At 40.1% G+C, this 26,806-nt stretch overlaps 1 protein-coding gene across 1 annotated transcript; it reads right to left on the bottom strand.

Moving 5' to 3' along the window:
- Positions 1 to 620: 620 nt before the first annotated feature.
- Positions 621 to 25,981, bottom strand: tm2d2 (TM2 domain containing 2). Its single transcript, XM_026187925.1, has 4 exons — positions 25,616 to 25,981; positions 25,198 to 25,288; positions 24,990 to 25,105; positions 621 to 4,163 (listed from the first exon to the last, which is right to left on the bottom strand). The coding sequence occupies exons 1-4, from the start codon at positions 25,846 to 25,848 to the stop codon at positions 3,950 to 3,952; spliced, it is 654 nt and encodes a 217-aa protein (XP_026043710.1). The 5' UTR covers positions 25,849 to 25,981; the 3' UTR covers positions 621 to 3,949.
- Positions 25,982 to 26,806: the final 825 nt, after the last annotated feature.

Genomic DNA, 26,806 nt, shown 5'->3' with positions numbered 1-26,806 from the left:
ACTAAATAAGATCATACAAAATTATTTAAATGTTGGTACCTGTAGTCTGTTTGCTGAAACACTGTGCTAAACCACTGATAGAAAAAAAAAAAAGTACTATGTATGTGTAATATTTTATAGTATTAATGCGTATTTCTAATGTTTGAAACCTAGCACCTTGAGGCGACTGTTGTTGTGTTTTGGTGCCATATAAATAAAATTTTATTGAAAAATTGAATTGAATTGTCTGAAACCATAGATAATATCAAAAATGTTTTTTTAATCATGCCAAATCTATAACCTCAGTCAAAATGCAAAGTACTGAGAGGAGGCAACACACTCTTTTACTGACATTCTACCCCAGCACTAACTAGACTCCAATGAATGTAAAGAACACCATGTCCCAGATACTTTTTATTGGGTAATAAGGACTGGGAACAATGAAAACATGAGAAAGTTTGGATTTTTTTTAACACCATCAGAAAAGGGAACATTGGACCTCCTATGCACACACCTGGTTTGAAGGTTTAAGAGTACAGAAAAGAAAAATACGTCTTATAGTAAACATTGGTCTCAACAATACCAATAATATTCCCATGAATTCATCTTTTTTTTTTTTTTTTTTTTTTTTTTTTTTTTTAAATCAGACATAAATTAGCAATGTGTGGATCAAAGTTAAATAACATTTACACCCAGCTCAGGTGATGCTTCCATCATTTGGATCCATATCATATACAATATCTATATCTGTACAAGCTGAAAAACTCAAGAAAATATATGTCTCAAAACATATTAATGTAGGGCAAGTGTACAGAGCTTTAAGGAGGACATCACACTAAAAGAGAGATATGGTACCTGGAAAAAACTGTGTGCAGATCTTTTTTTCAAGTGGCATATAAACCGTCACTCTATGAATTAAGTGGAAAATTAAATTATGTAAAGCAGTGTTTTAATGCTTCACTCTACAAAGGATGTTTAGCCAGCTGAAAATATATTGCCTGTTGAAAGCACACTCCTGCTGCTGGATGAGTCGTCACATTGACGATGGTGTCTTCTTCAACTTTTTACGATGAGAGCTAAGAGGGTTTTCACATATCCTTAGGTAATGAAATGAGCTCTATCTATGGAACAGCACATAAACCCTGGGTCCTGGTAAAGATTAGAAATTTAACAAAGTGGGAGATGAAGATTTGAATATTTAATGTGAGACCTGAGCCTCACTCCTGAAAGTCAATGGAGATCAAAATTTGTTTTAGTTTAAGACATTCGGATGAGATGAGGTTTTGGAGGTAAATGCTTCCACACAGCAGACTTTTTTTTCCCTTCCAAAAGTAAGGAACCTTGAGTTAATACAGAAGACCGCTACATCGATATCTGAAATGTGACTAATAGGACTGCTGTGCATGTCCATGCCTGCTGTGCTGCTTGCTTGGAGCTCCAATGTTAATCATTCCAAGTAAAGAAAGAACATATTAAAAAAAAAAAAAAAAAAAACCCTGCAATATATAAATACAGAATTCAGACAGCTCTGGTGGAAGAGGCAAGTGAAGGGTCAATTCTGGTCTGTCGAGTAATTTGACAGAGGGAAAAAGTGATAACTTGTGTATGATGTTGCCCTCAGGAGAAGAAACCTGCTAAGTGTTTTATGGAATGGAAGATTCGTGTTCAGTTTGTAAGTCACATAGGCAACAAAATGAACCGAGCCACAGAACTTGCAAATTTAGGATACATCAACACTGAAGTTTCAATTTTCTATTCCTGAGACATTTATAGCATATACAAGGCTTCCAGGACACATTGACACCACGTGGTCACCGGTGCTGATGTGCTTTAACTTGTTTGTAAAGACCGATTTATGCTTTCTCTGTCTGAGGTCCAGTGTTGGGTAATGTTACTTCTAAAAGTAACTTGTTATATTGCATAATTACAGCATTAACAACTGAAAACTAATTACCTTTAGAATATTTCTGCATTCAAAAAAATAAACCTTTCTATTTGAATTTAGTCTGGGTACACTAGTTATACATCTAGGAGTGTAATCTACTGTAACTCTGAATGTAGCTGATAGTGGCAGCTTGTGCTCTACCACATAACCAGAAACACACCTCATTTCCCTCAGAGTGATGGGTTATTGCAGGTGCTTCTTCAAAATGTGAACAGTAGTTCTCTAATGCCTCTGTGGTGTACTGGTTAACACCTTCACTTTACATGGAAGAGGAGCTACAAACACAGCCAGGGGGTCACAAGCTACTCCTAGTGCTGGTCCTCAGCTCGGATAAATCGGGTGTAAAATGTACTGCTTTGGGAATGGATAAGGGGCAGCTGAAAGTACCCAACTCTAATATGTGACTTTGCACTTTACAACACGATACACCCAACACTGCTGAAGGACTGATGTAGGGTTATATCTGTAGGCCATTTAAAAGATGGATGAGCAAACATGAGGGGGCAAAGGCTGCGGGTCCATATGTACTCCTGGTCCTGTAACAGTGTATGGGAAAATACCTAGGTGAGGGCCGAGGGTCAAACACTTTCCTGATGAGTTTATGTTTTCAGTCACTCATTTTGGGTCATATTTAGTCCTAAATTTGAGAAAGCAGGATTATCTGAGATATGCTCATTGATTAACAACAAGTTGGCAGCCAATAAGTATGTGATTTGTCCGATCCACACTGCACACCCAGCTTTAAAACACCAAGATGAAGATGGCCAAAAAGCCTCATCTCGAGGCTTCAAAACGGGTGGCATGACTGACCGTGTCAATTTTTTTATACAGGCTATGCTTGAACCAAAAATACCATAACTGATAGTTCTACTTTGTCCTCCCGACAGCAACAAAGAAAGGAGCCTGGTTCATTGTCTTTACTGGATGACATAAAGAAGTCCAGAAACTTAAACTGTAGACGCCCGCATAAACAAGGAAAGCGGCCCAAACATCCAATGAAAGACATCAAAAATGAAATACTCGTAAATCACAAACGAACTGAATTGTCCTCAGAATTAGAGTTCATGCTGTCTGCACCGTGAAAAACAAACACACTGTTGCTGTAAGTTCTGGATTTCCACAAAACTGTGAGCATGTTTGAGTACATTAAATGAGAGTATAACACGCCTAAAACGCAAACTCCCATAAAATCCTCCATTTGGTAGTTTTGCGTTCACACCTCCACCAGAATTGTCCTTTCCTCATGAAATCTCAGCCTGCACCAGCTTTAACAACACTTTTGAGCCAAACGGGCAGCAGAAACTGTTACCCAGGCCCGGACAGATGTGGTGTTGAGGCAACCTTTGGATCATGGGGCCTCCGTTTGCTTCCAAATGAACTCTGGTGGCAGCCTGTGCTGTGAAAGCAAACTGATTTCTATCAAGCCTATCTACTGAGCATCAATGCTAAAGAAAGCTGCAAGTCTAAACCCTTTGATATAACATGTTGTGCTTGTGTCCTAATCCATGTGAATCTGTATGCTTGATTAGAAAGTGGGTGTAACAAACCAGCTACACTGGAAATATACTCATCTTTCTCTCCATTGTGGGTACTGACATTCAGGATGCAGGATGACATTCAACAAAATAAAAAAACCAGAAGCCCATTCCAGCAGACCAGAACTAAACGGCAACAATGAATCATATTGTTCCACTCATATCGGACAAAATGAACTGAACTACAAGCATGAAAGTGACCTTTTTTGAGAAATCAGGAAACTGGAAAAACCACCATCACTGTAGCTGTTGTAAAAGCCTTGAGTTTTATGCATTCTCCAAGAACTGAATTTATTTTAATGATAGCAAATTATTCCTCCTTTTTCACTGGAGCTCCTGGGAACCCCATAGGAGCCCTCAGGAGGTCCCCGATTCCACTTCTAGTAAGCCAACTCAGGCAGAGGCCACGTCCTGGGAGTCCTCCTTATTAGGCTGATAAATATCAGACAGCAAAGTGGCCGGAGTCCTTAGTTGCGGTTTGCTGTCGCTCTCAGTAGTATGTGCACCAGTTACTATAATCGCTGGGCATCAGTCCACCGGTGATAAGCAGAATTAGGTCTACAAACCACCAGATTCCCAGGCCTCCCAGAGTGAGCAGCTTCCCAACCGCAGTCCCTGTGTGGCCCAGGCAGAAACGATCAACCCCGAAACAGCCCAAGAAGAAGGAATACAGCAGTGTGGTGATGAAGTAGTGTCCAGTGTATCTGTAAAACACATGGCAAGAATTTAGATGAGTTGCAAAATGTATTTCATTTACACACCTGGACCTCAGCCAGGTTCCAAAGTTGGAAAGAGTTTAAATCGGCATCAGTTCACTTTATTTCAGATTGCAGCAAGTTACTGACATTTCACAGAGTCTGGTTACGACAATCTCATCCTTTGTGGATGCCCCATATGGCTCAAGAAGGTAATAAACAAACACATAAACAGATATATATTTTAATCATAATGATTAAACAAGCCACAAGATTAAAAAGAAAAGGTGTAGACAACCTGCAGTTGTGATCTACAAGGAGCGGACAGAATAAAAGAAACACCTGCTCTGTATTGTATAATTGGCGGACGGAGGCACGGGGGAAACTGAGCATTTGAGCCTGGTTTATCTGAAGCCTGGGAGGCAGCACAGTCTTTGTACAGGTGCTGCTTTGATTGTGCCCGTTCACTGCAAATGTCTGATGTCTATGCAGTTACTATAGAGATTAGCCTGATGTGCTCATGAATGCTGTGTGTGGTGTGAAGTTATGAGGGCAAAAAGAAGTTGTGATCCTATGGCTAAACATTGCCATCTAGTGGTGAGCCTACGCTTTGTCACTGTGGAAAAGGTCTTTAAAGCACAAATGCGTTCCTCTATAAAAGATCCATGAGAGCAACTTGATTTTGAATTGATAAAATTCTTCCTGTGGAGAAAATTACTGAAGAGGCAAGGTGGATCATATTCATTTTGAAAATAATGTATACATCAAGAAGTGACCATATCTGAGTGAGATTGTGGAGTTCTGACTAATAAGGTAATGAATATGTGCAGGATCCACAAACTACATAACATACAGAGACGTACAACTGCTAATAGACTAGTACACCAATTTCACTGACCAAAACCACAGCACAAACATCTACCACAGAGCAGACCATGTTATTTGTCAGACAACACTACCACAACAACCAGCTGGTCTGTGCAAAGTCAGGCAGAGTGCACATGAGGAAATAAATAACTACACATATGTATCGATACATATTTGTAGTATCGGTCAGGCTCTGAAGCAAGGTTATTATCGTTAACGAAAACTAACGAAATAACGAAAACTAGAAGTGAAAAAACATTTTCGTTAACGGAAATAAAAATAAAAACAAAAACAAAAAAAGTAAAACTAACTAAAACTGTAATGAGTGTTCACAAAACTAACTAAAATTAACTGAATTTATAGCAAAAATGTGTTTAGTTTTCGTAGATGTGTGTGTGTCATACAATAGTCAAGGGTGAAAATGAAGTTTAGTTTCCAGATTTTTTTCTTGCTGTGTCTCATTATGCCAGCAGGTGGCAAGTACGTTAGTCGAGTCGTCTGTGTTGCTGCTCCGTCCACGCGCAGAATCATGTCAGGAAAAGTCGGGAGAAAGCGCCAGAATCCAATTTGGGATTACTTTGAATATGACTGTGTTTTGGATAAAGCAAGTGTCTTGTAGTGGAAAGAGACAAATTATAAGGGACATTTCTAAAGGGAAAAAAAATCCCACAAACCTTAAAGTGCACTTGAAAAGTTCACACAAGAAGGCTAACCTAGCTTACCTTGAGAAGGGAGCACACTCAACCCTCATCCCCAGAAAACAGAAGCTAACCCCAGGCAAGGCAGCGTGATGCATCCCGAGACAACAGGACGGGGATATCTACATAACTGTGTGAGTCAATTGCCTTCAAAAAGTTTATCAATTCACTTGAACCAAAATTACGAACACCCGGTGCTGCAAGAGTTAATAGTCTCATTGGGGCCAAGATATAAATTTTATAGTTGCCTGGTATCAATGGTTGTTCATCTGCACTAATTTATTTATTTATTTAAAGAACCCATAGGTGGGAATGTGAGTTGTCTGTCTCTGCGTGTTAGCCCTGCGACAGACAGGCGACCTGTGCAGGGTGCAGGGTATGGTAGCTGGAATAGCAACATACCCAAGGATAAGCAGGGCCCTATTTCAGGAAGCCGGTTTAGTGCAAACTCTGAGTAAGTATACCCTGAGTTAACGAAAACTCTGGGTTTTCGGTTTCACAAAGCGAGTTTAGATTAATTCTGAGTGAGTTACTATGACGACACACTCCGTGAAGCTAACCTGCCCCCTAGCAGGTTTACTTCAACTAAACCCGACCTTCTCCGCCTCTTTGTCAGAAACCTGACTGTAGGAAGTGTCAGACATGGCGTGCCTCTTCCTTGAAGAGCCAGTAGATGTTGAAGCCCAAATTCTCCGCAGAGCTCTCCGCCGGGAGAGAGTGATTAGAGCGCGTTTGGACATTTGATCATTTCCTGATGATTTCCTGTGTGAACGTTACCGTTTTTCAGCACAATCTATAATTTATTTGAATAAAATCCTCAGGCCTAATATTGCTCATGTGACACATCGCGGACATTCTCTCAGTTCTGTACATATTATTTGTATTGCACTTCGGTTTTTTGCAAACGGGAGCTTTCTGTATAATATTGGTGACGCTGAGCACGTTTCCAAGGCTACCGTCTGTCGGGCAGTCAAGAATGTTAGTTGCCCTGAAACGTCTCCTGTACTCGTTTGTGGTGTTCCCCGGTCATAGACCCACAAGATTTATCAAAGAGGGATGCCACAAAATTGCAGGTAGCAGGATGAACAAAACTTAATACATGATGTGGTGATACTTGAACTACTACTTAAATTTTACATTTATTCTCACGGTTCCCAGGCGTGATTGGCTGTATAGATGGCACTCACATTACAATCATTGCTCCTTCAGTAAATGAAGGAGACTATGTGAACAGGAAGTCTTTCCACAGCATCAATGTACAGGTACATAGTTCCCTGTAGCATTTCAAACTAACAAATTATTTCATTATAGTAATGGATGCTAATTTGTGTTCTCTGCACTGTGAAGATCATATGTGATGCTGCCAACATTATCACAAATGTGGAAGCCAACTGCTCAGCCTCTGTGAGTGGTGGTGGTGGAGGACCATCACCTGTTTTTCGGGCCTTTGCTTTTTTTCTGTTGGCTATAACGGGTCACATTTGAGCATACAGAGTAAGCAAATATGTACTTGTAATGTGCTCAGATAATTCCAATTAGTGCTTACAGAAAGAAAATTAATGTAGCCTCTAACTGCAATTGATTTACATCGGACAAACAGACCAAGCACTATGGCTCATAATACAATTACACCTTACCTGTTTGGACTATATTTTTATATTTCATTTTTACTTGCTGCCAGGAACGTTTGGGGCCTGTTGGGTTGCACCCGCGCTCACATCACATCACAAAATAAAATGTATAAAATAAAAAATAAAATAAAAAATAATAAAATAACGTGTTAAATGGGTGGAAATCCCTAGATCAGTGTTTAAATTAACACTCACGCATTGACTCTGTCAGCTATGTTTTGCCATGCATGCTCCCTTTCTTTTGCAGCTGAGGCTGCTTTACTTTTTTTCCGCGGAATTTGCATGTTATCGGCATATGCTGCCATCAGAACTTCGGCCTCAAGCGCTGTAAAATACATTGACCGCGCCTTCTTTCCCTCCGTCTCCATGGTGACTCGCTTAATCTGTGCTCCACTAATCAGGGCTTTATGTATCCTCGTGCGCGCGCTTAATTTGGGGTTAAAGCAACTCCGCGTTGATTGAACTAATTGTTATCAGCCTTTCTGAAACCGAATATTCCGAGTTGGACAGTTCGGGGTTACTCAACCCCGAGTATCGTTTTTCACTCTGAGTTTTCTAAACCGGCTTCCTGAAATAGGGCCCAGAAGAGCATGACTGATATGATGAAACTGGGATTTTGTTACACTTAATTATTGCAAACACAATTAAAACTATAACTGAAACTAATCAAAACTAAACTGAAACTAAGGATTTTCAAAAAAATAAAAACTAAATTAAACTAGCAAACAATTGGTAAAAACTAATTAAAACTGATATAAAATTGAAAATCTGAAGTCAAAACTAAATAAAAATAAAAACTAATGAAAATTGCAAAACTATTAAAACCCTGCTCTGAAGTCTATGGCTATCGACTCAATTTTGGAGTTAGCCTCAAGTGGCCATTAGAAGAAAATGCCCTTTTTGGTAGGGGTGCAACGATACACAAAATTCACGGTTCGGTTCGGTTCGATACTTTGGTGTCACGGTTCGATATTTTTTCGATACAAAAAAAATGTTCATGCATTTTTTATTTGTCATTTATTAAAATTATAAATATATATTTTAACTCAAAAGTACAGTTTTTAAATTTAACCCTAACCCTTGTGCGTGTTTTTTATTTTGACAGCGAATGCGCACCTGCGGACCACTTATGTGCAGCCCTGGTTATTTAGCTCATCATATTGCAGCCACAGAAATTCTTTTGTCCATGAAACCATAAAGCTGCACTTTCTTTTTGCCTTATAGTCTGATTTGTCATAACTTCTCCGTTTTGTGGTAAGCTTTTCTTTGGCTGTCACTTCTTCACCCTGACCTGTCTTATTTGGCTCAGCAGAACTGAAATGCTTTTACACATGCACTCACATAAGCTCAGCGATTCTCTGCGCGATCAACCTCTCACATGTTTAAGCTTGCTGCGGGAGATTTCACTTGTCATGTTTGCATAGTAAGCTAACGATTAATAAGACGATGTCAGAGGAATTGGTGCACAAATTATCATCACTCACAGATCAGTGCTGTCGCTCTCTATACACAGTTCGCACGATTGCAAAGTGAAAGCAAAAAACAAGCGCAAATTCAAACGCGACTTCAATATGTCACATATTGACAGTGGCTCACCGATGCCAATGACATAATTACCCAGCTACATTTCTGAAAGAATGCAAAAGCATTGACATATATTTTTCCTACAATAGCCCGATGGGCAGGGAAGAGATAGATTTTGGTAGCCCGACTGAAAAAATCGCTAGCTCCGGGACGTCGGGCTAGCGATATTGCGAGCCCTGTATCTGATTGAGGAATCACTCATCTTTGGAAAAGAGAGTTTATTACAGAGAAATGGCTCTTTCCAAAATAAAAGCTATACTATCCGCTTCTTCTGGGCTATATTCTCAGCAGCATAAGGAGAATCATGTGCTAACAGCTGTCTAAATGACTCGGCTAAAGTTAGTAGCATGCTTGTTGTATTTGTCTTTGCACTAGGATGATGTCGGCGTAAATGTGCAGTCATATTCATTGTGTTCCCACTAGTGCTTTCAGGTTAATCTCGTTGAAATGACCTTAACGCCACAACACGGCAAATCTCCGTTAACGAGCTACCGCCGATCGCTCCGTGCATGGGGCTAGACGGCCAACACGTTAACGAGGAGCTAACTGCGCTAACACACTAGTTCACACCAATGTAATTGAGCATTGCATGGCACATCCAACATACTGTTTTACTTTAGTCCATGACTCGCTTACCTTCAGGGTCATACGTCACATGAAAACCAAAATAATTCCAAACGCCAGATCTGAATGAGGTTCAATTTGCCTGTTGCAAGGAGAGCTTAACTTCTGTCTCGCTAGCTTGCCCTGCGCTTTTCCTTCTGACGATGCTGTCTGTGTTGAGCGCTCAGTGAATCTGTGTTCGACTACTCCGCCTAGGCTGCACTGTCGAGCCTAGGCGGAGTAGTCGAATGCAGATTCACTGAGCGCTCAACACAGACAGCATCGTCAGAAGGAAAATTGATAAAATAAATTACAAATGTTGTATTGTTCGATACATATGCGTACCGAACCGAAAGCACTGTATCGAACGGTTCAATATCGATACGAATATCGTTGCACCCCTACTTTTTGGTCCTTGTGTACTGGCTTCATTTTTCAGGTCCATAGGTTACTGCTTGGTTTCAGCGGCCGCAAGATGATGACAAATACACACCAATAAATAAATACATATATGGATACATACATTTTTAAAAAGTTCATTAATAGCCCGAGAAACACAACAAAGGTCTCAAGACACCGTTTAATTCTGTGTAAACAACTGTTATTCCAGGCACAGAGTGAGTCATCCTCTAGTGGAAGGTCAGGGGTTTGAGTCACGGCTTGAATTCCAGTCTGAATGTCAATATATTCTTGGACAGGATACTGAACTCCAAATTGCCCTGATGTATCCGTGGTGGTGTGTGATGTTCTGTAGGAACGTCTTTGTGAATGTAGCCTGTAGTGTAAGACTGCGCAATTCAATTTCTAGAACAATAATTTTAAATTAGTCAGAATGTTATCTAAAACAAATGTTGAATTTCAAAGCTTCACAGCTAGAAGATCTCTAAAGGGGCAAAGAACGATATAAATATATGCTTTTCATGCCACACTATCAAGATATTGGCGCTAAGGGTCAGGTTGTTCACTGAGAGATAACTTAGAGCTGTAGATAATAAATATTACATTACACCTTCAAAATACGATTTTGGTTAGAGCTGTAACCAACTGTTATTTATCAACTGTGAATCTGTCATTTATTTTTAGATGCCGCAAGTTTAATCATGATCATAAATAACCCAAAGAGTTCATAATGTGAAAAAGAAAAACATTCTCTTATGGGAGGCTGAATGAAATGGCTGTGGTAGTTTCTGAAAAAAATCTGACTTCGAATTAGGTGCCAATTCACTTCCTGTCAGTCAGATGATTAATTAGATGTTTCATCTCTGATTTGGACATATGAAGGTGTGTGAATAGCATGTTAATCATTCCTTAGAGTCTGACAGGAAGAGATCATGCCTGATCAGTGGCTTGAAGTCTAATTTATTTGCGGCTCCAGTCCTGGCTTCAACACCACCGCACAGCTGCTAAGAAATCGTAATCTTCTGATAATGTTAATCCTAGCTAGGTACTGAGGTCATGCCATTGTGTGTCAATTTCCTTCTGTCTGTCAGAAACTAAAGGCCAGCCAGACCTTATCATCCAGATAGCAGAAATGAAGTCAATTGATTTTTTGCAACGCTACAACCTTTCAGGTGCTGCAAACACCTTCAAGTCTTACATTTTCAAATGGAGCCTCTTAGTCATACAAAAACATCAGTCTAGCACAACCATCATCCCTTGCTCTGGCTTCTCTCATAGCCCCTTTCCATTAGTACTTAGATTGGCTGAACTTGTTTTCCATTTCAATAGAGTACCACCTAATGTGCGCAGGGTCGTTATAGCAACACGGGCGAATATCCCATTATACCGTGTATGAGTTTTTGTCAGATTCTGGGACGACGGTGTTGTTTTTTGTGCAGCCAATTCGCTCGTTGCCGGGTTTCAAAAAGGGCGGGTTTTTTTGTGTCCCGTTTGGATCTTTAGCCATCAGAATTGTTGTCTTAAGGCCAAGAAAGATGCCAAGTGGATTTCTTTTACCAAGTGGATCATCATGGCCTTGCCATATTGGTCCATTTGATTGACCTTTATTATAATTATGAATTTATTTTATTTTCGGTTGCTACAAACGGGACAGACATGACTGGGAGGATAGGACCGGGAGAAAGAATGAAAGAAAGAGAGGGAGAGAAAGAAAACCAAAGGGGAGAAGAGACGGTGAGAAAGGGGGGAAGAAAGAAAGAAAAACAAACAAAACACCTGGATCACCTGTATGGAGAAAAAAAAAAAACAGAAGAGAAAGCAAACAACAAAAAGAGCAACAAAGTAAAAAACAGCACCATCACAATAAACTAGCTAGCAGTAGAGCCCCAAACGAGAGGTCACCCAGCAGCTACAGAGCAGAGGCCAGAGGGGGTTGCAGTGGCGTGCCTGCGGGCTCTGCCGGCAGCCAGCTGTGCCAGAGAGGACCGAGCTTCAGGCCCAGAGGCCAGAGGCCTGAGGGCATCACACCCCCCGGAAGGGGCCCAGCCGGGCCACAGGCGCCAGGCCCCGCCAATCGGCCACCAGAAGTGAGCCGGTACATACATGAGCGCCCAGCCCCAGACGACAAAAAGGGCAGTTTTGATTTTTGTGAGGGAGACACTCTCATGACTCGGGTGATGCCACTGACTAGTCAATCTTTGGTATACAGTAAGTTGACATTTTTGGATCCCTTGGAGTCCCAGCAGAGTTCAAATCAAATCAAAATTTATTCATATAGCACATTTAAAAACAACAATGTTAGTCAAAGTGCTTCACAAATTAAGAGCAAGTAAAGTAATTTACCAACAGTGAGACAACAGCAACACAAGACAAACATAGAAAAAAAAAAAAGTACTGCAAAAATATGTTACTTTTCTGAAAAGTAATGCAGTACATTACTTATTAATTACTCACTAAAGAAAACAATTTATTACACTACTCATTACATTACTTTCATGATACTCTGAAACATGACCTCCAATGCATTGGGACTAGAACCATCTGAGAAGCCTCACTGTGATCGCCACTGTATAAAGATATACGTGTAGAAGTGGAGGCTACAATGATATAAGCTTGACTGCTCATCACTGTCTGTGGGAGATCAGCTGGTACGGGGTCAAGAACCAAAGTTGTGTTAGCAGCATAATGATGTCATTTCTGTCCTGGATGCAGTTTGCACTTTACCACAGGGCTGTTGTCCATTAAGGCAATAAAATAAAAGTAATGAATAAGAGTAAAAAGTTCAGTAAAGCAAGTAATAAATGTCCTTATCACAACTCATCAAAAGTTTGAGCATTTATTGTAGGAAAAGCGCACAGGAACAAACACGATTTTGATGTTTGTTCAGGTTTTTTTTGTCCCCGCCTGTGATGGCTGCCCTTATAGCCACACAGTGGTAATATCCACCATGTTAGTGTAGAGGCTTATACATAACATTGCATTCACATTTGTCTGTCTTTAAATATTAATTTACAGGACAATAAATAACTGGTTTTGGTTTTGAATTAATTCACATATCCACATAACACTGCATTCTTAAATAAGTGCGCACATTTTAGTTTACACTGTTATGTATGATTAATCTTTTGTTTTCTGAGTTACCTTAGTTGAAGCTGTTCCAGTCCCTTAATTAAGGAGCCAAGAGGTGGAAAAGGGGCGGAGCGAGCTTCAAAGGAAGACTGCAAATTGGTTCATGCCATAACTCGGGATCATGGGGAGGAATTGGAGTTCATTATGTTAGGTTTAGTTAGGTTTTGTGTGTTTTACCCCTTCTCGTGTTTTTTGTGGGCTGATCAGCCACTATTTAAGTTTCCCCTTTGTCACGTTGAGTTAGGTCAGTTTGTTTGAGTTAGCAGTAGTGTTGTCAACTTTAAGTAGAGTTCTGTTATTTTGACCTATTTTATGGGCCCAAGATTTTGATTCTTTTTGCACGAGTTAACCAATTATGTTTTTTGGGTTAAATAAAAAAAATCTTTATTTTGGACTTTAACCTGTGCCTAAGTTTCCTTCACTGCGCAGTCCAGATAGATACCTATAACACTAGTTCACCTTTGGTTCTAAGATGTTACCCAACCATTTGCTACTAGCTAGGACTGCAGCTCCACAGATTGCACAGTCCTTCTTGCTCAGTGTTATAGAAGGAAAGTTTGGTTCTGCATACACTGACTAGTATGTAGTTTGTATCAGCGTAAACTAGCACAACTACCCACAGAGGATAGGCTAACCATGTTCTGTACAGGAGTGTGGATGTTAGCCAGTAAGGAAAGAAGCCTGCTGCTGTAGAGCTGCCAGCATCATCTACACTCAGCAAACCAATGTAGAACGCTTTCACAGTAAGAGGTAGCACACATTTCAGTGGTATTTCAAATAAAACCGGGTTATTGAAAAATGAAATTAATGGTTTCAGTTTCAAATATGGAACGCCAGGACTGCCATAATGAATTAATTAAATACACCATTAAATAATTAATTAAATGTGGCAATAATTAATTAAAATTGGAATTAATTAATTAAATAAATAGTTATGATATATGTAATTAATTAATTATTGACACATTTAATTAATTATTTATGTATTTCACATTTTAATTAATTATTGACACATTTAATTATTGACACATTTAATTAATTATTTAATGATATATTTATTTATTTCATTTTGGCAGTCCTGACGCCTGGCTCTCATCATGAAATAATTTTATCTGTCAGCCTCACCCATCAAACTCAGGGGGCGGGGTTAACGCTGATCGAGTCAAAACCATTGCTTTGGCCTGGTGGCCATTGTTTCTAGCACACAACAACCGGCATGTGGAAGCTAACAGAACTGAGCTTTGAAAAACCCTGTTTGTGTGTTACCAAATACCGTTTTAATATTTTTTTAGCCGAGAATGTAGTGGTTTAATCTTCATGTGTCTGGTCGGTTTGTCAAGATACAGCCTCTTTGCAAAAGTGTTTCGATGATTTCGGAGATGTCTGCCCAGTCTCACGGCAAAGCGTGGGATAGACCCGCTCGCCTCGCAAGCAATCCCACCGACAAAGCGCAGGCCCCGGTAGTAACCCCCGCTGACTTCTTTTACTGAGGTTATATTTATCGGTGTTTTATTTCCTGATGTTCTTATGTGTCCTACGTGTTTCAGTCGCCAATTCTGAATTATAACTAACATTAAAAACATGTTTAAGGAGGAGAGAGAGCAAATAAATCTGTTTAACATCTGATCTTTGGGTTTTTGTTCAGTAATCAGCGTGACCTGTGTATAAACACATAAAAGAGATAACGTTGGTGTTTCCGTCATGTAGTAACTGCTGGCTTTAACTGTACAAAGGTTGTTCGACACTATGAAACACATACAGACTTCATGATGTTCGGCTAATATTTTTATTGTGAATATTAATCATGCTGACCTCGCTCTGTACACCACGCAGCGAGGTCAGCATATCCACGATATCCTCAGCTCCATGAGTTAACACAAAGTTTCCCAGCTGACTATCTAACTGCCAACTATTCCAGAGACGTGAAAATATACAGCATAAAGAAAAGTGTAAGAGACTCAGCAGCAGATTAGAATAACAGTTATACATTTAATAAATCACCAAATGAATCCAAGAAACGAGCAAACCTGTTCCGACAATTTGAATTTGTATTCCCTCAGCTGCAGACTCGCTGCTGTTTAAATGTTTGAAAAGGAAGATTAGATATAAAAAACGTCAAACATAGACTCAGTCTGCCTTCACATTTGATATGAGGCCAGCACGTATAGTGGCCTCAGCAGGCTATTACTGAAATACACGTGCTATATCATAAACTATGATATAAATAGGGAGGTCCTATTAACATGTTTAGTCTTAAAGGACACCTTCCTGCCTTTAGTCTCATTCATGAGCAGTATTAGTTTTCTTCTAACATCCAGAAGTCTGCACGATGTGTTTCATAGTTTGTAACAAGCCTTTGACAGGTAAGCATAACATGACCGAAAAAGCAAAAAAAAAAAAAAAAAAGAGAGAGAGAGTGTTGAGATAAGAAGAGAAAATGCTCTCAATTATGGAGACAGGCAAATGGTTCATTTATGTTTGATGTGTGTTTATTCCTCCTTAAATATCGTCGCTGAAGTTTGCCATGCACGTCAGATTTTCCTGCGCATTTTTATACGTCTGCCAACAGAGAGAGAAAAAAAAAAAATCACATTCTAACAGACAGCTGGTGCTTAGAATACAGTTGAATAACTATTAAAAAACAGATGATATTTAGATGATAGTTCAGTCTAACACATGTGCCAGTGAACCATTAAACGTCTGTGAAACTATGCAGTTATGAAACGTAACTTTAACCTCAGCCAAACCGATTTGCTCAGTTGTAAATAAAACAGCGAAGTAAACGTGACCCGACAGACAGAACCTGAGTGAATGAAGTCCAGCGTTTAACCACTGAGAGCTAAAACTCAGCTGAGGTTTGAAAGCTGTGTGCCGGTGATTGGACATCAGCCGCTGATAAAGCTGGCTCGCCTATAAAGTGCTCTGTAAGGAAACAAGCTCCAGCAGCTCTGCGCTCGGGGAAAACACTATATTTACTTATCTTGTGCAGAAAAATGCGCTGACATTGCGTTATATCGAGCACCGGCTGCCCAGTTAAACTGTGACTATCACCAGGTAACTAGGCGTGTTTCTTGAATTAGCAGCAGGTGTTAAACAGCTGACAGATGAGGAGGAGGATGCATGCAGGTAAACTGAGGGTCTGTTAAGCTGATCGCTGGTTTCGTGAGAAAAATGTCAGCTCGTTCTTTATGTTACAGAAGCACAGAGACACAAGACCAGGCGGAAAGAGACGATCGTTCGGTGAAAATGAGAATCTGCGAATGCAACATGTGGAACACGGAGAGTGGAATATGTAAACAAACCGGTTAACGTACCCCCTCGGTGCACTCTGCATGCTAATTGTTAGCAGAGCTAGTGAAATCTCTGAAAACATCTGAGCACTTTTGCAAACATGTTCTATGTTGACAACCTGACCAGACATACGTTGCGACATTCGCGGCTAAAACACTGTTAAAAGTGTAGCTGGTGACAGAAAAACGGGGTATTTTAAAACTACACCACCACCATTGCTGCCTGTGATTTGATCTGCATTCTGGGATACCTGGCTGCCCCAAGTCTACACAAGCAATCGATTTTCTAGGATCGACCTGTTTTGACTTACTTTGCACGGCAACCAATCAAATGTTAGAGAAGCTGCATGGGCAGCGTTAACCCCGCCCCCTGAGTTTGATGGGTGAGGCTGACAGATAAAATTATTTCATGATGAGAGCCAGGCGCCAGGACTGCCAAAATGAAATAAATAAATATATCATTAAATAATTAACTAAATGTGTCAATAATTAATTAAATGTGTCAATAATTAATTAAAATGTGAAATACATAAATAATCAATTAAATGTGTCAATAATTAATTAATTAAATGTGTCAATAATTAATTAATTAAATGTGTCAATAATTAATTAAAATGTGAAATACATAAATAATTAATTAAATGTGTCAATAATTAATTAATTACATGTGTCATAACTATTTATTTAATTAATTAATTCCAATTTTAATTAATTATTGCCACATTTAATTAATTATTTAATGGTGTATTTAATTAATTCATTATGGCAGTCCTGGCGTTCCATATTCAAATGGCTCACAAGTGAATCACTGCAAAGATCATTTTAACCTCATCTGTTAGGTAAACAGTGAAAATTGAGCACACAGTGTTTTCTTGGTTATGTTAAGAGTGTTGTATTTTTTTTGTCCCACTTAGGTGCCAAGGAAATTAGTCAGCAGGAACATCTACGCTTTTGACACAGATTCTGTCTTAATCTGTCCGCTTGTTTATTTTCCACATAAACCTTTCACAATAAAGCTCAAGATCCTGTTGCAAAAAAAAAAAAAAAAATGAATCATGTGAAAGAGTATGCAGAGTATTTAAGGATTAGAAGCAAAAAAGAGCCGCCAGGTGCTAAAAGATAAACCTTAGACTCAAACATTAGAACAGGCTTTTCCCCGCAGCATGCTGTGTAATAAATACTCACAAAGAAAACGGCAGCTGTTACAACTTATGTCTAAAAATGCATCGTTTCATGCATCGGTTAAAACACTTGACTCCAGGTACATGACGCCCAGCTGGAAACACTTCACGCAAGTCGAGCTGCCCGAGATTCACAGAATTTACAGAAAATGTTAAATTTTTGTGATTTATATCGTTATCGGGATGATAGATGTCTTATATTGGGATATGAGATTTTGGTCATATCGCACAGCCCTAGGTGTAAATATCAAAAACTATGACCATATGTGAGAACTCTACAGGAGAGTAAAACTAGAAAAAAAAATTTACAGATAGGGGAAACTCAGGAACAGCCATTTATATATTTAAACACATGCTACCCATGTACGGACTACAAACTACTGCACAACACCCTGGCAATCATGTGCTGAAACTGGTCACAAACAAGGTGATGCAACGAAAACCTCCTCGTGACTGCTTTGGTCGCTACTAGATTTCCACTAAAACCCATAGTTTACATCAAAGACACTGACTTGTCAGGAGGGGCAAGTCAGGAAAGGCATCCAGCGTTAGGGCTGCTCGATTATGGCAAAAATGGTAATCACGATTATTTTCACTGAAATTGAGATCTCGATTATTTGACGATATTTATTTAACCCTTTAAGACCTACTATAGAACCAAGTCCACCAGAGCTTATATTATTTTTTTACATGTTGTAGTGCCATTTGTGGGAGCATTTCAAGTTGCTAAACAACTGTTATAGCCCATATTTTAATAATATGTATGCATTAAGTCCATAGTAACTACATTAATTGCAAAAAAGTGCAATAAATTACAAAAAAAATTGAAAATCGTTTTTGTTTGTTTTTTTACATATATTTCTACTTGGAGAAATTTAAGAGGTTTATCCCTCAAAACTTTAAATACAAAAAAGTTGCAAAAAATAGTTTACAACAACAGGAAATTTATTTTGAGTGTCTTCACAGTTTTATCTTGGAGATACACCAATTTTTATATACTGCAGGAAAAACAAAAAAAACAATCCTATGATGCAAATTTGCAAAGAAAACAGCATGTGCATCAAAATAAACTATTTCCAGCAGTGCAATTCGAGCTCTAAGCATCCCAGCAATTATTCAGAAAAGTCAAACATGACCAGTGTAGGCTTTTAAGGCCTACAAGTAAAAAACTACATTTCCGCGAAAATGACGTCACTTCCGGTTTCGGCCAGGAAATGGCGGACATGCAACAGTTCGGGCTGACGACTTTTTCAATGTGGGAAGTGTTACGAACAGCTGATCGGATCGGCAAAGCGTGTTTCTGGAATATTACGTTTTTGTTCCTGCAAGCGCTTTTTATGCAATTTTTGCAAAGCTTTATGTGGAAGGAAACCGTGACCGAGGACAAGCTGATGGCATCAGATGTAAGTACAACTCCTCTGGTTTCATATGCAAAACAAATTATTGCGCTAGCTTACGTGGTTCAGGTTCTACAGGGATTTAAAAATAGTTACACAAAACGGAGCGTGCTGCTCTGACCGGATTTAAAGGGTTAACAATGACTTTAAAAAATAATATAAAATAGTGTGCAACACCACTGAAGTTTTTTTTTTACCTCTCTTTTCAACCAACAGCAGTCACTCTCCTCTCCAAATAACTTGTGCTTAGCTTTCCGAGCTTCCTTCGGGTCCTCTTAATCAGCGGTCTCCAACCTTTTTTGCGCCACGGATGGTTTATGCCCGACAATATTTTCACGGACCGGCCTTTAAGGTGTCGCGGATAAATGAGGGAGGGGCTAATAATCGGCTCAGTCATTTTTAATGATCGTTGAAAGCCCAGATCGTAATCGTGATTAAAATTCGATTAATTGAGCAGCCCTATCCAGCGTACAAATCAAGCCAAACATGCAGATTAACAAGAATGACATTCATATACTGGATCGCCCTGGGTTAAAAATGACTCCTTGGCATGCTGCTGCCAAACAGGGTTCCAGTGCAATGTACTTCTGACTAGGGCTGGGTGATATGGCCTAAAATCCATATCACGGTATAATTTGAAGCATGTGCGGTAACGATATATATCGCGATATATTCTTTTCTTCTGTACAACGTATTTTACACACTATAAGGCACACTTAAAATCCTTTAATTTTCTCAAAAATCGACAGTGTGCCTTATGTATGAATTCTGGTTGTGCTTACTGACCTGAAACCAATTTTATGCAGCACACGGCGCGCAGCAATCTGTCAAAAAATGTTCTAGTACGACTTTGGTAAGCTAAACATGATATGCCATGTTCTGACTGAGAGATTTCTGAAAAAATTAAAACGCACAGCTCTGCTATTACTTCCAACATAAATGAAGAGAGAAAACTAAACAGCAGTGATGTTTGTAGAATTACTGAAGTTGGACTAGCTGGTGTATAATGATGTCCTACGTGATTGCTACCAAAACAGCTACATTAGCATAACATTAGCACAGTGAAGCTGAAGGATGAACGCTAACATTTTTCCATTTGATAAAAGTTAACGTAGGGTTTCTGGTGGTTAGGGACAAATGCAACTGCATGGCAGGATGCTATAAACGGACCAAACTTCAGTCAGGAGGACAACTGAGATAATCCATTTACAATACGAGGTTAGTCATTAACATACTGCAAGAACATGGGAATAGAGCAGCTGCGAGAGAATTTAGCATTAATGAATCAATGGTACGGAAGTGGAGGAAGCAAAGTTTTTGGCTTTCCCCATATTCCAAAAGTGCGTCGTCTCTTTGCTATTACTGTCGCCCGGCATAATTTGCAGATGATATTGTTTGCAGCCGCTCCAATGCTTTCGACCAAAACAGGCGCCGCTTGGTGACACCATCAACACGTGCTATCGCGGTAGAGCGGTATAGTCAAAATCTCTACCGCTGGCCAAATTTATATCGTTTCTACCGTATACCGTTTATACCGCCTACTTCTGACCTAACAACACCGTCAGACAAAACACCCAAACACAAGCTACAAATTCATAGAATCATCTCAACAGGACAAGGCTCAGCTGTACATCTGCATCTAAAGGATAAAGGTCACTCTTTCCAGAATGCCAATGTTTGCATTTTGGACAGAGAAGTAAGGTTTGAGAGAAGTAAAGGAGCCTCATATAGAAGCTATGAGCCACCTACAGTGCAGTCTTAAGATCCCTTTTCTGGCATTTTGACCCCACTCATAACTTGCTTCAGGCGACCTTAATAGCTCACATGATGGCGGGGTGTGGCAATGTCTCACAGAGGTTTGAGTCATTGGACCTGGAGACAAAAATGACATCCTTTTAAATACTTTGGCTCATTTGACAACTCACATGCTCAACAGTAGGTCAATATTAGTCAACAACCCTTCAGAGACATTCTCCAAAGGGGTGCAACCATACTAACGGTGTGTTCACACCGAACGCGATGGACGCAAATAGAGCGTCAGGTTTACATGTAAAGTCAATGGAAAGGCGCGATGACGCGCGATTGCGGGTCCCGCGAAAATTCGGAAGCAGATTTGCGTCGCGAAAACGCCAAAACGCGTGAAACGCGCGTCAGTGCAGCGCGTCTGGCGCGTTTGACTCGCGAATAAAACCACGCGCGTGAGTTTTTGTGTTGCATTTTGTGCATACGCGCGTTTCGCGTCTACCGCTCGAGTTGGAAAAATCTGAACTCCAGCGTCAAATCGCGCCGCGACAACCAATCAGGAGCCTGGTGACGTGGCTGTTACCTAGGTCAAAGGGGCAGATCCAGCCAAAGCCTTTCATACTTCAATGGAGGGGAAGGCTAATCAATGCGGTAGCAAACAACTCGGAGCTGTACAACACCAGCTGCTTTCAGTACCGAGACAGGAATAAAAAGAACCAAGCTTGGAGGAAGATATGTGAAGAGATCGGGCAACCTGGTAAGTTCATTCATTTCTCTTTTGAAAGTTTTCACTGACCCGGGGAAGCCGCACAAAAGCTAGCAAGCCACCGCTATTTTCCCACTGACGTACAAATACCGTTCTGCTTTTATGCATGTTGTCATTTAGGAATATATTTTATTGTTTATTAATAAACAGCACACAGTGGTCCCGCTGTTCATCCGTCACAGCTTTGCTTTTTCGCTGATTTTTTATTGCACAGTACAGCATTGCATTCTTCAGCCTGATTGACAAATCTCCTGCGCTTGCCAAATTTATCACGTTTGGTTTTGATAACCATCGCGTCCAATAGAAAAAACAGCACAAAAACACCCATAACTATGAGCCTCATTCGGAAATAGACACCTGCACCGTGAGGGAAAAAGGCGCACGAAAGTGGCGGGCAGATGAAGACAAACCGCGGCATAATAATACTTTTACGTTTTGCAATCCACAAAGGTTTGCACTTTGAGAATCAATTGTGAGAACTGTGACCAATGTTCATGAGTGTGGGGAAAACAGTGTATAAAGTGCGTGGCCAGGGGCTAGTTATTCTGAGAACCCCTGCAATAAATGAGGGACCACTGTCTACTCTACGATTATTATATCCAACCTGTTAACATTTAATACTGTATTGATAGAACGAACTGATTCTGCAACAGAGCATCCCCAGTCCCTGAGCTCCTGCTGCTGCACCCACAGATATGTACAGCAAGCACTGATACCTTTTTAGTCGGTGGGATTCCCTTGTGATCACCTTTACTAAATATCTACAACCAATCTGATTATATCCTGTTATTGTTTTTTTTTTTTTTTCAATGTTGAAATTAAAATCTAGTAGCAGCCTTCTCATTTCTTTGTGTTTTGTGCTGTTTTACAGGCCCACAGAGGAGGACGGCTCCGAGGCAGATGAGGGACGGGTCCCAGGACGGTCCATCGGCGGTGGAGCTGGCCATCCTGGAGTCCCTGAAGAGGCCACACCAGTCTCCAATGGAGCATTTCCTCCTCAGCCTTGTTCCTGCTCTGGAGAGCAGCTGGTCCTTTTTATTCCTGTCTCTCTGTAAATTCTTATATTTTATATATTTATGTTTAATGTTTTTCTGTTTGAGACTTTTAATATTATTTCAAATAAATTTTTATAATAACTAATGTCTCAGTTCTACTACACAGCAAATGTTGGCACACAACTTGACACATGTAGAATTTATTTCATATTATACTAATGACAAAATATACTGATACAGTGGGATGCAGAAGTTTGGGCAACCTTGTTAATAGACATTATTTTCCTGTATAAATCGTTGGTTGTTACAATAAAAAATGTCAGTTAAATATCATACAGGAGACACACACAGTGATATTTGAGAAGTGAAAAGAAGTTTACTGGATTTACAGAAAGTGTGCAATAATTGTTTAAACAAAATCAAGCAGGTGCATAAATGTGGGCACCACAAAAAAGAAATGAAATGAATATTTAGTGTATATCAATGTGTGTGTCTCCTATATGATATATGGGGTGCCTTTGTCTGGACGTGCTTCCCATCCAGAGCTGCACAGCACAGAGGAAAGTTCCAGCGCTCCTGGAATCCCTCTGTGATGGACCGCCAGTCTCCAGGTGAAGGCACAGCCATGAAGTCGTCCACTAGACAGTCCCAGATGGACGTCGCTGCCTGGGGGGTGATCTGGCTCACCGTGGACACACCGACTCTGAAACTGAACGCGATGGTCCTGAAGGAGTCCCCGGTGACAAGGAACCTGGACAAAATTGTTCAAAATCAGTATTATGTGTACTGCAGTTACAAAATACATTATTCAAATTCCAAAATACTTTTGTGATGTCAGATATAAATCACAAAACATGAATCTTACATAAAACATTTTGTAATTATAAGGATAATTACAAAATGTATATTAGATAATATCTAAAACAGTTGTGTTTTGTTTTAACTTTAACATATCATAATTTGATTGGTAGCAACTTTCACAACTACAGTGAGCCAATCACTCATAATTCCTAAACATGTCAATCAGGTAGGAATGAAGTGAGACATTAATAGAAATAAAGAGTTGTATGTTGACATGTAGCCCTTTCCTTGCTTAAATCATTAATATTTTTGAAAAATTAATCTGTGATAAGACCTAGTTTATCAAGATAGAACCATGTAACTAGAGATGAACCAAACTGTTCAGTTTTATCTAACTCTGTTTTAATAAAGGCTGTGACCCCTGCTATAGAGTCTGACAGCTGCAGGGATTATATACAAATATTCAACTATCCCAGAATTAAACCAGGTCTAAATAAAAAGGAGTGAGTATCACTACAAAGGTTAACTCAGTGGTCCTAATGCTCTAGTTTGATATCAGCAAACACCGAGCGCATACATTGATGTGACACCACAGCCATGCTATCATGCAAACACTGATAACAGCATAAATCGAATTAAATCGGGGCTTGATGAGAGCTTCTGAGTATCACTAGAAATATTATAAAGAGTCGTCTCTGTACCACAGTTTGCTTTCAGTAAACACCGACAGCATTCACTGTTAGCATAGCACATCCATGTTAGCAGTGTATAACTGGATGGATTAGCATATTAGCACAGATATCAATAAAGGACTACCGTATTAAATAGTTTTACTAACCTCAGGCAGACGGACAGGCGCTCTGCAGGTGGGATTGAGCGCCTGTAGTTGGTGTCTAGGCGGGCGATGCTGGGACCGATGAGGGAAAGCAGGTCCTCAAACTGGCCGAGTGAATGACGGTGATAGCGCTGGAATCGGCCGTCATCCAGGCGCAGCTCCTGGAGCAAGTGGTGAAACTCACCAAACTGCTCATGCCTCTGGAGGACCTGATGGACCCAGGTACGGCGAGGATGTCCTTTACGCCGCTACTCTGCTCTCCACAGTACATAGAGAAGGGAGACTCTCTCTTCAAGCGCTAGCTCGATAGCTGCCATCTTGCAAAAATACCGGTCTGGCACAACTCCCTCCCACATTCCTCCCACATTTCCGGTTCACGCGCGTCAAAATGGATTTTTCTTGGACACGCGTTGAGACGCGAATGTACACGCGTCAAATTAGGGGCGTTTGGGGCGTTTTATTCGCGTCCATCGCGTTCGGTGTGAACACACCGTAAGAGTTAAGTAGCTGGCCCACTCAGCTTGTTGTTTTAGATCTGAAGAAGCCTGTTGGATGAGAGGTGAAAACTCTTCATAAACCTGAAGTGCAGCGGCCTTCGTTTTTCAAGTTCTCAAGACTACCATGACCTGGATAACTAAAAACCTGGACAGACATTCTTTTCAACATACATACTGTAAATCAAAGCCCAAGTGATTCATGTGTTCTGGTGTAATGGAAATACTGAGCAAAGCAGCTGATTCATGTTTACATTCACTGAACAACAATCTGTTTGTTCTACATATTTTGGATGCATATGGAAACAGAGGCAATGTTTGAACATTTAAATATGATGCAGATCCACTCTAAAATGAACCCAGAGAACTTAAGATGGTTTTATATGAGGTAACAGCTGTTTATCCAGTGTGGCATCTCTTACTTGATGCAGGGTACATTCTCTCTGAGGAACTCTCTGGGTCCGGCACATTCTATATCATCGAGTGCAGTGCAGAAAACCCGTGTGTGGTTCACCTCTTTTTGGGTCTGGCCACCCCACTAGGTAGAGATAAAAGGCGCAAAGTCAGACATGTTCTCGATTACTCAACACTAACTAACAGTACAATGTCCTAAACACCAACAATACCTACCCCGATGCAACCAACATGTTCCATCTCCTGATAGGCAGTGTAGTTGCCCGCGTGATCCACAGGGTCTTGACAGTAGATGAATTCCTCCGGTCTTCACCACACATTGAATTTAGAAAGAAAGCAAAAGACACAGAGGTATAGTTCAAAGAAACTACGGTGTGTAGTCAAGCCAAACTGAAATGTGTAAAGACAGCCCGAGTTTTGAAGATATTATATTGTAATCTATGAACAAATGTTTTTCTAACCAAAAATAAGTTTGGGGTGGGAAATGCGGTGCTTCCAGTTCAGTGTTACTGGTGCGTAAGTAGGTATGAATTGACATATTTATAAACGTAGTCCTGTGTCAGTTTAGAGTTAGCATTGCCCAATGCTAACATGCTAATAGCTACTTCCAGTTAACAGCACCTGAGTTACTTACAGATAACTGCAGAGGACAACGGGTGACGGAGGTTTGTACTCGAGATCCGTATAGTTTGCACTGTCGGGCGGTTCGCTGGAGGGGAGCAAAGTAGAAACCGGACCGGGAGAAGAAGCAGGAGTCTCCGTTGTCGTCGAATTTTGCGAGTGGATTCCTTCCAAACATTGTAACAATATGGCCGTTAATAGCAGCAGGAACTGTCCGCACATCAGAATATAGCTGACCGAAATCATTGTCAACTCCAAATACTACTAAGCTATTCCTCAAAGCTGTTCATGGTAACATTTGGCTAGCCACATTCAGCTAAAGATGTTTGTTTGGATCTCGATGGCCGTCTCGTGTGAATGGCGTCATCAATGAGCGTCGGAGATGAAAGTCGTTTCCGTTGAGCTACTTTTTTTTTTTAAATCAAATTGGCTTCGTGTATATCCTGATATCCTAATATCATAATATTAAGAATGTCTTGATTGTACGATATAGCTTTAGGTAGTTTATGCACAAATGTTTCTATGTCACTATATATATATATATATATATATATATATATATATATAAACATAATGACAGAGATACAATAGTGAGTTGTATCTGTAAAACACAGTGGAGGCTCTGTCGTGGTTTGGCTCTCTGTTTCGGCCTGTGGTGTAGGGGACCATGTCAAAATTGATGGAACACTGAAGGGATCCCAAACACACTGCAGATGCAGTAAAAACATACATGGATAGAGCAGGCTCATCATGACAGATCCAAGTCAGAATTTTCATTTGGTGTGCCTCCTCAACTCGTATCTATAAACAAGCTGCAGCTGTGTTTTTAAGTACAAAAAATGTATTGGTTTGTTTTGCTAGTGATGCTTGAATGGCTCTACATTGTTTGTTTGTTTTTTTGGTTTGTGAACTTGAATTGTTTTATGTGTGTATTGTATACGAGTATTGCATTGTATATAGTTAAACAACTTTTACAACTTTACTACCTGGAATAACGTTAACTGAAGATTGGGGAAGCCAATGCAGAAGTCCCTTAAACCTGTATTCTATCTGACGGCCACCAGATGGCAATAGATGTGGTTGTAAGAAAAACTTCTGGTTCTGTTGAAGTCTAGTGGGAAGTGGCTCTGTCTTAACCTCTGTAAACACTTTCATGCTGGGTTTATCAGTTCAGTCCCTCACTTGAATCATTTTGAATAAAAAA

This window comes from Astatotilapia calliptera, chromosome 12 (genome assembly GCF_900246225.1).
Source record: "Astatotilapia calliptera chromosome 12, fAstCal1.2, whole genome shotgun sequence".
NCBI lineage: Eukaryota > Metazoa > Chordata > Actinopteri > Cichliformes > Cichlidae > Astatotilapia > Astatotilapia calliptera.
The sequence above is the reverse complement of the archived record's forward strand: the minus strand, read 5'-3'. Positions and strand labels throughout refer to the sequence as shown.

What these genes read in the sequence shown, in the direction of transcription:
- tm2d2 (XM_026187925.1), bottom strand. Translation starts at nt 25,848, where the DNA reads ATGATTTCGGTCAGCTATATTCTGATGTGCGGACAGTTCCTGCTGCTA. An exon ending in GTTGTCCTCTGCAGTTATCT is followed by an intron (nt 25,289 to 25,615) that starts GTAAGTAACTCA and finishes TGTGTGGTGAAG; the next exon opens with ACCGGAGGAATTCATCTACT. An exon ending in AACATGTTGGTTGCATCGGG is followed by an intron (nt 25,106 to 25,197) that starts GTAGGTATTGTT and finishes ATCTCTACCTAG; the next exon opens with TGGGGTGGCCAGACCCAAAA.